At 49.4% G+C, this 12500-nt stretch overlaps 1 protein-coding gene and 1 non-coding gene across 2 annotated transcripts in view; one reads left to right on the top strand and one right to left on the bottom strand.

The window, feature by feature from the left end:
* Nucleotides 1-7874, bottom strand: part of LOC135818321 (monoacylglycerol lipase ABHD2-like) — a 12781-nt gene extending 4907 nt beyond the window's left edge. The window contains exons 1-4 of the mRNA XM_065331678.1: nucleotides 7451-7874; nucleotides 3398-3771; nucleotides 2853-3036; nucleotides 2061-2453 (exon numbers count right to left, since the gene is read on the bottom strand). Of these exons, the coding sequence (XP_065187750.1) occupies nucleotides 2061-2453; nucleotides 2853-3036; nucleotides 3398-3771; nucleotides 7451-7554 (1055 nt within the window). The 5' untranslated portion in view covers nucleotides 7555-7874. The remainder of the gene's footprint in view (nucleotides 1-2060; nucleotides 2454-2852; nucleotides 3037-3397; nucleotides 3772-7450) is intronic.
* Nucleotides 5410-5482, top strand: Trnar-ucg (transfer RNA arginine (anticodon UCG)). The gene has a single exon. It is a non-coding gene; the product is annotated as a tRNA-Arg (tRNA).
* Nucleotides 7875-12500: the final 4626 nt, after the last annotated feature.

Genomic DNA, 12500 nt, shown 5'->3' on the forward strand with positions numbered 1-12500 from the left:
CATAGCACAGAATAGCATAGCATAGCACAGCACAGCAAACCTCACCACCACTGCCACGATTCATGTTGTGCATGCTTCCCTAGCTGCAGCTCATGTTCAGCATTTAAGTGGTCTTTGAAAAAATTGAAAAAATTAAACAGCATAGGGAATTCAATGTACAAGTAGTGAAACCGATCCAAGGTGACAGCTCAAGGGACCTTCAAAATGTGGTCACTGCATACTGGTGGTCTTCTTATCCAGGGTCTTGTTTGACCGGAAATAACACCCTTCGGTCCTACTTGAAGTAGCTGTAATGATCCTCTGAGTGGTCGCCTTATCAGAGTGGTCACCTTGGCAGGTTCTACTGTACAGGAATCAAGCAAAACACTGCTGCCCTTAGACTAGTTAGAGTGGGTGGCAAGAGGTGAACAGCAACTCAGGGCATGGCTAATTGTTAGGACTTGTTCAGTGCATGAAGGGACGCTCCACAGAGCACAGTGGCCCGGACAGGTACATTGTCACCAGCCAAAATCCCTTTCCTTCACTTACCGTAAGTCAACAAATATTCGGCGCATATTTATTTTCAGCTATTTTCGGCCTGATCATATTTGGCCGAAAATTTGTTGCAACCAAAATTTTGTTTTGCAATGTTCAGTGTGACAGTGTACACACACGCACGCACGCACGCACGCACGCACGCACGCACGCACGCACGCACGCACACACACACAGACACACACACTACAGTAAAACCTGTCAAGGAGACCACCTGTCCTAGAAGACCACTGCAACCAGGACCAAGGGATGCTATTTCCAGTCAATTGACCCTGGATAAGGCGACCACCTGGTAATAGAGACCAGATTTCGAAGGTCCCTTGAGCGGTCGCGTTAGACAGGTTTCACTGTATACAGGCAGCAGCAGCAGCAGCACAGGCCGAAAATGTGTTGCAGCCGAAATGTGTTTTAGCCCTGGGAGGCCGAAACTTGAATGGGCCGAAAATTTGTCGACTTTTAAAGTAGCCGGTACTCTGATGGTACACTGATCAGAGAAGGTTTCAGCAACACTGGCCATGCTAAATAACCCTACCTACCCGGCTCACCAAGGCTACGTTTTTTTAAACGTCTGCCGAAGTATTCTAAGACAACGCAAACACTTGAATTGCACATCAGTACAGTTGACCTGCTGGTGACAAAATAATGTAGCTAATAGTTATGCAGCGCATCGATAGCACAGTAAAGCCTGTCTAAGGTGACTGCTCAAGGAACCTTCCAAATGTGGTCCCGAGGCACAACGGTCTCCTTATCCAGGGCTATTTCACTGCAGGTAGCTAGCTGTCTATCGAGGGGAGGGTAGAGTAAAATTGTCCAAGGCAACAACAGCTCTGATCAGTTGACCAGCTGCCTCACAGAGGACCAATACAACCAGGACCAAGGACCAGGACCATCACCGGAGCTCAGAGTGACTGGACAAACCGGTCGCAATACAGTCTAGTGAACAAAGCGTGTTTACAAGAGTCCATAACCCCAAGAGTGTGCAACTCTGTGCATGGGGATCCGAGTGGCGGAATGCCAACATTACGTCAAAAATGACGTACACGTTCGTTGCGTTTGTCCTACTCCCTAGTTCCAAGCACGGCGGAATGCGGAGATTTGTACAGCTGTGCCTCGGCGGCATGACGTAATGTTGGAATTCCGCCGCGCAGTGGGCCTACAGCAGCCAGGCCCCAGTTGCACACTCTTGGGGTTATGGACTCTTTGTATTTTATGTAAAGAGAAAAAAAAGGACGTATAACTGAGTTGCTAGTTACCCGTATGACTAACAGTCCACCAAGGTAACGGGATAACATACAGTCAGATAGTGCTACAACAAGGTACAAAGCAGACAAGGATATCGAGACACTCGACTACCTGACTCGTTACCTTGGTGGACTGTTAGCCATAACTAGTAACTTGTAGGTCCTTTTCTCTTTACATATTACTATTGGCTCAACACCCGAGTTTTTAAAGAGTATTTAGATCGGCTTAAAGCACCAGGGTTAGAGGGCTGCTCCAAGTCTAACTAGACCGTTCGAAGCACTAACCTGAAGAAATTGCGATCGAGATCTCCCATATGGTAGGAGGAAAACACGACGTCCTCATGCACATTCTCGACAATTGACCCTTCACCACCATCGTCAGCTGTTGTCAAATTGATGCCCGGCGGGAAGCGGGCGTTCGCAACGGCATTCTTGCGGCACGTGCTGTCGGGATCATTGCAGGCATGCACCGGCCTCGTCGGGCCCAGGAGCTCTTCGGTATCCTGGTTCTTTTCCGACGCCATTGCACTGCCGTCGCCACCGTCACGGATGTAACCGGCCCTCCGCCAATAGTTGAAGTACATGCTGCGGTGCGGCTTCACCAGGCCAAGCACTCGCCGTGCTATGACGGAGGAGTAGAAGCGAAGTAGCAGCGAGTGCTCGTAGTACTCCAACGACCTGTAGAAGAAGAACACAGGACACCACAGCACCGCACCGTATTTACAATACTGTTGTGGAAATTGAAATCCAGTGGAATGACCGGGGCCGCCGCCCGTATTGCCTTTGCGCGTACACACACTACAGCTCGCGGACACACTGTAAACATGGACCAGCGCCCCGTGCTCGCTTGACTTCTCCTGCGATTTCAATGTCCAGAACAGCGGAAGGACCCGGCCATATACATGATAACACAGTGAAAACTGTCAAGGCAGCCACTCGGGTAAGGTGACCACCCGTCCCAGAAAACCACTGCAACTAGAACCTGGGGGTCACCCATTTCCAGTCAAATGACCCCCGGATGAGGAGACAACCTGGCAAAAGAGACCACGTTTTGCACATACTGAGAGATGCACTCACGGGCTGAACACATAGCTCTGGCAACACGAGACGGCAGCACTGAACAGTGCCTGCCTGCTCGGATCCTCGCCTAGGTATTTCAGAATGATGTTCGCTCCCATGCTGAAGCCCAGCGCGACGAGCGGAGCGTCGGGCCATCGCCTGTGGATGTGCTTCACCATCAGGTCAAACGGCTCACAGCAACCTATACACACATGTGTTATCAGACAAGTGCACATACATACACATACACACGTACACACACACACGCACACAGCACACATACACACGCACAGATTCTTATATCAAACCTTACCTTGCCCGTGACCTGATACATACAGAATGATGTAATTTAGGACACAAATTTTCTTATGGCCTTCACGAGAATGAAACGCTACTTCAAGTACAACACACAAATACAATAATGTAACTTTTGCCTCAGTGATATCACTGCCATTGCCAATAATCTTTGCTACTTAGCTCCAAAACATCGGTCAATGCCACGAGTGCATATATGGCGACTGTGTTGGACACCATTGTGAGTTCTGTGTACTCGGTCAGCATACCTAGATTGAACACACGTGCCGAAGTGGGCAGCATTCTCGAGTCCGTGCCGAGATGATTGAGAACGGCCACTCTCCAGTGTGGGTGCACGTGCAGCGCGTACTGCACAAAGCTCTGCACGTAGTCAGACTGGCTCCAGTTGCAGATGCCCGGCGCGATCAACACCCAGGGTGCGTCCTCGGCCTGCGCCCTCGCGCGGCCGACGTCCTCGCGCACGAACATGTCGAACGTGATCGTCGTGCCGTCCTGAGCACTCTTCAGCGCGACCATGGTGGCCTGGACTCCGGGCGTGCTGTGTGCGTACTGCCTGCCCAGCGTGCAGAAGACGATACACTGAGCATGGCCATTACGGCCCCACAGCGATGGCGGACGGTACCTGCAGCGAAATAGCAGTGCAGTCAAATGTGTTTAGCGGCCGTCAACACATGCAGTTAGCAGTTTATATCACCACAGTCACTACATCTATGGGTCTGCCACAGTAGGGTATTTCCCCGAATATATGTCGCACCTCTTTACATCAGCATTCAAGGGCCAAAACAGGGTGCGACTTACAATCGAGCATGACTTACTACGGAAGTGATTATAATAAAACAATATGGCTCAACCCTTAGAATGAGGGGGGGGGGGGGGGTGCGACTAAGGTTTCAAAATCACAGACGTGCCACTCAATACAAGCAATAGACTGAGCAAGATGACACTGTACATTCAGAGAAACTCATAGCACATTCCTTCAGTATTGCCAGCAGGTCTCTTCCGTCATCTGGTCATACACAAAGCACATGTGATAAAGTGGGGTAGTGCCTTTGCTGTTTGCGTTATGCAGAGCTCACTGACTTGTCAGTTTGAGCACTCTGGCAAGGTACGTTCGGGCCTGGTGTTTTTAAATCTGGCTTTGGAAAATTTATTTTTCATTGCTATGAGGTTCGGCCTCATTTCCTCTGTCCTTCGCTGATGAGTCCACAAAGGACGAAACAGCTCTGTCCGCAGATTGAGTACATGTGATAAAGGATAGCTGTTTGCAGCTAGATAGAGCAGGTGGTGTTAAAAGCGTGTGTTGACCGCAAACTTGCAGATAGTCACTGAATTAAATCGTAGATGAACAGGTAATTAGAATCGGGTGGAGAGCCAAGGATGAATTTATAAGAAGGAAAGAGGACCAAAAGAGCTAAAAGTAAGGCTATAATATCCACTACCACCACCAGTTACTTTATCCAAGATGTGCTAGAGTTGATTGCCAGTTAGGCGTAGAACGTCAAGACCGTTGGTCAGTGTCGTGCAATGTTATCACATGAGCTGACAGAAAAGTAACTGGTGGTGTTAGTGGATATTATAGCGTCACTCGTAGCTCTTTGGTCCTCTTTTCTTCTTATAAATGTACAGGTAAGCAGCTGCCTTCGGCCTGTTTACCAATAAAGCAATCCCACAACATGTGTGGCGGAGGTGGGATTGTTTTAGTTAATTAAATCCAATGCAACAACCTCCATGGATCAGTTCCACCTCCAGCACATGCGCTCTCTGGCCGACCTCATTCAAACCAGCAACATGACTGATGACTCTAAGTCGTAGATAGTGGCAAAAATAATTTCCTCCATACAGCACTGTTTCTACCCTGGTGTCAATCTCGTGTTAGCAGTCACCTCCACTGCAAGCTTCACTACCACCACCGCCACAGTGCACTCCCGACCATGTCATGTGTCTCATCAATCACGACTGCCATAATGAGGCTACTTCCAATGACAAGACTGATAACTATTACCAACCTCCAGACAGCTGTTTCCCACCTTAGATTTTCGAAAAGCCAAAGCGGGGTGCTCAGAATTCAGCCGCACTGTTTCAATATGGCCTCCGTTGTCATAAAAATGCGTGTACCTCATTGTCGTACTCAAACATGCATGCAGCTAGCTCTGTGACTCTGGGGAAATAAACTAAGATGATTCGCTACGGTAGCACATTGGTGATCTGAACACCTTGAGGTCAACTATTCAGATGTGCGAGTACTTTCGATACCTGAGCTGACCGCGTGGCCTAATGGATAAGGCGTCTGACTTCGAATCAGAAGATTGTGGGTTCGAGTCCCATCGTGGTCGCTAGCATGTGCTTTATTTTTTTGAACTTGCCAGTAGTCAGCCATTTGTTCTTCAAATAGAACACGAATAAACACAGGACATCGTATTCTTTCCGTCGACAAGCACAAGCAAAAGCACAATGATCCAGTATCTCCACAGACTGATTTAGTTTAGTTTGATGTCCAACTCAAACTGAGTCAAATCAATTTTTTCAAATGTCGATTGATTATGTAAAAAGCTTGTCAAAGCTTGTAAAAGTATGACATGTACACGCCATTCCAGCGGGATACACGTGCAGTGTGATTGCGATTCCCGGGATACGCTGCAGCATTCCGGCGGCTATTCACGCCAGTCTGAACGCGCCCTAAGCGACGTCTGACTGTACGGGCAGTCGGAAGAGCAGTTCACGATGAACACTGAATCTACTCGTACATGCCAGCACTAGTACAGTGATAATCGTGATGCAGTCTTCATTGGGTTTTAAAACTTGGGAATGGGAAACTCGTGGTCTGGCACGAGGAAAAACAGGATGTGGCAAATGGGATTTCGTCCTTTGGCCTCTGGTTGGCGGGTCTCATCTACATGTATCCTCCGGTGGTGGCGTCTCACGGAAGCAGAAAGGTGGCTCTTGACCGGCCCTGTACGCAAACCCGTGTCAATTTTTTAACTTGCTTCAGCTGTTCTAGACTTGTCGGCTGGAATATTCAGAATATGTTCTGATAGCACCAGAGCCAGTGCACTGTTTTAACCCTTTGAGGTGCCACTGATTTGGCCAAAAATTCACATTTCTACCCACTCCGACAAGAATCACTGTAACTTTTAATGAACCTTTCCGATTTCAACAGAAGCCCTAGCGATGGTTCTGTACACATACGTGTAGCTTTGTTTTGGCATTGGTATGTGGTACACTACATACATGTTACCAAGAGTACATAACCCCCATTATGGGGGTCAGGGGGGGGGGGTCAGGGGGTGGGGGAAGGGGGTGTGAGGGTCAGGGAAAACAGTTACATGTATCCTGTAACCCATTTTTCCATTTTCAAAATAACAGTCTTGCAATGCGAAATGCAACGTACGGGGCAAACACCGGAATTCACCCCCAGACAAATGTGACATGTACAGTGCTGCCAAATAATTTTCGCCCAAAATCGGACACCCTTCACCATGTTCATCGCCAAGGCTGGCCACATGGTGCGAATTTTTCTCCTGGGCAATTTTTTTACAGAGAATTAAAAATATCGCCTAAAACACCATGAAAATTCGCTTCGTTGCCATGGTAACCCCGCAGTTGTCATGAATTTTGTAATGATGAGTGTGGTCGCACACTGACTCTGTACAGACCGTCAGCGTACATGCCATACAGCCTGATCCAGGCATGTTACTTTGCACTTCCACAGCCAAGCGCTAGCCATTTTAGAAGCAAATGTACAGTGATTTGTGCCTTCAGTTGCGCTGAAAAGTGAAAGCACAGGACTTCTGCATAGGAAAGTAATGATCTCCGACATATTGGCTGCTTTTCGGACGTTTCCCTTTTCGAACCGGTTTTCGGAAGAGCCTTCAAAAGTTGGACACTGTCCAAAATATCGGACGGTTTGGCAGCACTGCATGTACATGTATGAACCCTCTAGTACTGACTATTGTCTGCATATTTGTTGAATGGCATGAAATAAACAAAAATCGGAAAATGAGTAGGGGGGGGGGGGGCACTTTTTCACAGGGGGCGCGCAAACAGAGTAAGGGGGGGGGGGCAGGGGAGCGCTGCGCCCCCCCCCCCCCCCCCCCCCCTTTGGCTAGAACCCTGGTACTCTTGATGTCACCATGCTAAGGCATCTGGAGTGTCACATTGTGATTGAAAATAATTAAATTAAAATAACTAGCAGCACTGATTACAATAATTATTTTTACTCGTTTCACTGCATCTTCAAAATCCATACAAACTGTCAGGAGACGGGTTGATATTGAGTGATGCGTGATAGGTAGCTAGCTTACCTCTCGGTGAGCAACGGGCATCGCTCAATGACAGCTGCGTTGTACTCCGATCCGCTGTGCTCGATGTCTGGCGCAAAGCACTCCCTCGACTCGGCGCAGCCCATAGCCGACAATCAGCTGGTCTCCACGTCTTGCGGGCAATATCATCAGCAAAGCAATGCTAAGAAGTAAGCCACCTACGCCCAAAGGACTCAAGTCATGGGCACGATCGAACCGAGCAGATTTCGGAATTACTAAAATAGAAAATTCAATAATAACGATGTTGTGCAGCTGAAAATGATCGAAGTCTGTCGACTAGGTGCTTGTACTTGTAGGCTGTCAATGTGCCCTGAGTAGTTTTCCAGGACTTTGGTGGCAGGCGAATGTTGGAGTGCCTTTGCCTTCCCGCTACTGCTATCAAAAGAAGTCTTCCTCGACTACAAATTACAATGTAGTCGACTTGCCACTCAAACTCAAGTCAACGACACATCTAATCACAACGATCATTTCGCACGAAACGTGATCTACAAAGTACGGGTACAATGTAGTTCATGTGCGCCACGGCATGTGTACTTGTTGTACCGCGCGCACTGCACAGGGGCTAGGCGCTAGGGTCGAGGCCGCGGAGTCCGAAGGGGGAAAGCATGTTTTCCCCCGATGCGTTTTCTGTATGTTCCGGCTTTTTCAGTGTTTTTCCGCGGAGGGGGAGGGCTAGCTAGGCCTAGTAAATAGGGGGTCAATCCTGAACTGCAAAAGCAACCCAAAAAGGCTTCACATGCATGTAGATGTAGCAAGGCAGGAATTACTGCAGCAAGTAACCATGGTAACCTTTCTCATGCAGTGGACTGTAATATTACTAATAAATAGTCACGGAACATACCGCCGAGATGATAAGTCTTATCATCTCGGCGGTGAGGTGTGGCCCCTTAGCTGTCCTCTAGGCGAGGGCTGGCGGGTACGGAATATGTTCTAGACCTACAATGTATGTCGGACCTCTAGCTCTGCCACGCACAGTGAGCATAGCTATCCAAATAATTAATGAGAAAGTTCAAACTCAGTTTGAAATTCCTTTATTCCAAATTGTTGTCACCTCACAAGTCACAACGAGAGAGCAATCAATAGGACCCAGTTGAAGAGATATTAGTTTTTATGACGGCTTCATCGCACATGTACATTATTCGTGAAGAACGTGATAGTTATGATGGACAAAGGGGAAAAAGGTGATTACAATAATATGGCAGACAGTGATGCAGGACAATGAAAATACTTCTTACTAGTGTGCGCACAACTCTCATAAGAAGGGGGGGGGGGGGGGGTTGTACTAAAGAAACAAATATCAACAATCATTGTTGATATATTTGGCCCACCAGAGTTCAAGGTGCAAATTTAAGAGCGGTGGAGCTGTGTCCAGGAAAGTGTGGCACGGCGTTATTGTCCAGAATATCAAAAAGTATAATCATAATATACTTGAAACATCTTCAAAGTAACGTTATGGTCAGTGGCAAAACTCAATAGGAAAAGGAAGGGGGGGGGGGGGGAGGATTGTCCTTCACAGTCCACCATATACTCAAAGGCACTCTTGATATAGGAAGCCGGGTGTGTTTACCGACAATGTCAAATTAATTTTCAAAATTACATGCACTAGTAAAATGAGTATCTCAAGTATACGTAACTTATCTTTGAAAAAGGAGGAACATTTCATGAACTATGTGCTAATGCTGAAACCTGTAGAGTGACCCTTTCACACAGCAGTTGATCTCCGCACGTGAAGAATTGTGTGAGGATCGCTTAGTGTGAAACTCCGAGTGGCAAACAACAAATAATTGCGACTTCTGTGGGAGTGAACCTTTTTTTCATTTTAAATTGTATAACTAGATCAAGAAAAACTTACAAAATTAATAATGAGCTCTAGACCACCTCAACTTGAAAATGAACTGTCAGAATGTAAGCAATTTTGCACTACACTGAAGGCCAGTACAGGCGTGCTAGGCAGTTCCGATTGGACACACTGGAGCAGCATAACAGGCACTGGACATACCTGGTAGATAATAGCACTGAATGGCCGCGTCGTGGAGATCCTGCTACAGATCCTGCGGCTCGCACGTCATGAAGTCGATCACAGCATCATTGCCATAGAACAATGGTTTATCGTACAGCGGAGAACGGAACCTATCCGCATTGCACGGGTTAGAAGCCAAGTACACTCCCTCCATTGCAGCGATGCCGGATGCCTCCGAGTCCAGCAAGTGATCGATGCCGGCGTCGCCAATGTTGTTGCACTCGAGAGCGATGCGCTTCAGGCAGGCGTTGCGGCCTTTCAGGTCAGCAAGGGCTAGCGCAGTAGCATTGCCCACTTCGTTCTCCGACAGATCTATCCAGCCAATGTTGCAATCGTCTGGTAGTGATCGCAACAGGGCTGCGCCAATCTCGTCACTCATTCCCGTGCGAAAGAAGGAAATGAAGCGCAGATTGGCACAGGTGGAACAGGCTTTGAGGAGCAGTGCGAGGTCTGCCTCGTTCACACTCTTAAAGACTGGATTGTCACCAAGATCGACTGCGGTTATCGTGGATTGGCGCGACATCAACACTTCCAGCACCGCAGTGATGCCGGGCACGTGCAGCTTGTTGTCGAAGAGTCGGATGTACCGAAGTGCTGTATTCTTGGCAAGGCCCGGACTCGCCAACTGCTGTGCGCCCAGGTCACTAATGTTACAGCTGCTTACATCCAGAGTGATCACTTCGTTCAGTTCGACTACTTGATCACTCAGCGATGACATCATGCTGTCCTGGAGCTTGCCGACTAGGTCACCGCCAAACAGTTTGAGAAGGGATTCAGGAGGCCACTGCTCGATACCACCACTCGTTACATAGTGGCTGCCAACGTCGACGAGGTCATACCCACAACAGCCAGAATTTTCGATGTCCGACAGCAGTTTAGTTGTGACGCCGGCTCCATTCAGGTAGATGCAGCACATGGCTTGAGCGCTCTCTCCCTCACCCTCCATGCCTAGCGCCTTATGATGGGTCTGGCGTGCTGACAGAAAAGCAATGATATCCAGCGCTAAATCGTCGCTTAGTTCATTATTGCCGAGGAAGATGTGCTCAATATCCGTGTGGTCATGCAGCGCAGTGATGACATCAGCGGCATCAGCGTTGCTCAGCTCATTGTCACTAATCCACAGCGATTGCAGCGCGGGCAGTTTGGCAACGAGAGCGGCAAGATCAGAGCCGCAACCGCTCGGCAGTCCACAGTACGCCACTGTTAGGTGGGTCAGCGTTTCGCACCGTGCCATGTTCCCTGCCAGTCCGGAGAGGCCAGCGCCGGAGAGCTTTGTGCCAGCTACATCCAGCTCACGGATACTGGGGTGCTGCAGCAGCGTGGCAAGAGATTTCCCGTCACATTTATTGTACTCAAGCCGCGACTCGCGAAGAGACACGCGGCGCAGGATTGTCCGACGTGTTTCGGACAGCGACAAGGCGATTGCTTCCAGCGCCTCTCCGCAAAGATTGTTGCCATCGAGCTTAAGATCTTCGACCTTGTCCACCACCGAACAGAGCATGTCGACGTGTTCGAGGGAGAGGCTGCACTGGCATAGATCCAGTGTGTCGACGCGATCAGCGAACTGCAGCACATTGCAAATGGCCATGACATCCATACTGTCCAGCGGTACCTCTGTCAGGGTAATGCCAGTCGCCGTGAGCATGCTGGCACCGCTCGCATACACATGCGCCGCATCTGCCACTTCCACTTGGTCCAGATCGGCACCGATGGCCACGACGTCCGTGTGCTGTGAAAGTCGGTTCTCCAGTAAAGCGCGCATCAGCAGCAACAGGGTCTTCTTGCTTAGTTTACCATTGCTGAGAATCGAAGCGGCCCGGATTGCTTCCAGTGATGCACACACATACTCTGGGTTCAAAGCGCCGAACACAAATCGCCAGAACATATGACGGTTCTCGCCGACTCCTAGATCTCCTATGCACGCTTTGAGAGTTCCGAGGCATGCCTCGGATGTGACGACGGCCCTCGAGGCACACCACTCCTGCAGCGTTAGATGCAGCAGGGAGAACCGAGGTGCCGAGCGCATCCGCACATGTGAAACGCTGGCATCGAACAGCAAGCCGAGATTTTGACAGATGGTGAGGATTTTGGGCGACATTGACATCGCCGATGGAAACTCGACAGTGTTGCTACGAAGCCCGTCCAGGCATAGGTCATAGAGCTTGCGCAGAGCTTGAATCAGCTGAGTTGCATCATCATCACACAGTGCACTCCCTGCCTGGCATTCCGTTACGATCGCACCTTCCAGGAGATACTGGATGGCAGTGCCAACGAGGACGGGCTCACTTGACGTGAAAGGCTGTCCACCACATGCATGACTTGTCAAGTCGTGGGCAAGCCGCACTTTGCCAAACTTTGCGTCGCGTCTATCCTCCAACTTGGCCACCGCCGCACAAACAAACTGGTCGTAGAAAAGGGTGATGCTTGCCGGCACGGATTTGGTGATAGTGTATTGCTGGCAGAGCAGTGCACAAAGAAGTGGAGTTCTTTGAATGGCCTCTTTCAGTGCTCGATTGTTTGGATGCTTGAGCTCTTTCATGCAGCGTGAACCGTCATCAATGTCGAGCTGGTGAATAAAGTACTTGGCCAGCTGTTCTTTCGAGAATCCCTTCAGTCTGAAGCGCATGCGGCACATGGTCGAGAGTTCCGGGATGCCGCGGCATTGACGGCTTGTGGCAATCACGGTGGCATTCAAGAGACGCGTCTTTGCCACACCGCTGGTGCCACGCTTCACTAGCGCATACGCTGCCGTGCCCTCCGCCAGGCCATCGATGCTGGCCTCATCAATGCCATCCAGAACGATCAGCACCTCGTCGGAATGGGTTTGCAGATGCAGCATCACAGCTTTCTTCTCCTCGTCGTTCAAACCCATTTCGTCGTCGTGCAGGCCGAGAAATTCACTCCAGTTTCTAGTGCTCAGACGCTCCGCATCACGGCAGGGAATGTAGAAGACAAACCTGAACTTTGACAGTGGTCCCGCTTTGGCATCCATTACCTCTGCTATTACCCGTC

The sequence above is a fragment of the Sycon ciliatum genome, chromosome 5, assembly GCF_964019385.1.
Source record: "Sycon ciliatum chromosome 5, ocSycCili1.1, whole genome shotgun sequence".
NCBI lineage: Eukaryota > Metazoa > Porifera > Calcarea > Leucosolenida > Sycettidae > Sycon > Sycon ciliatum.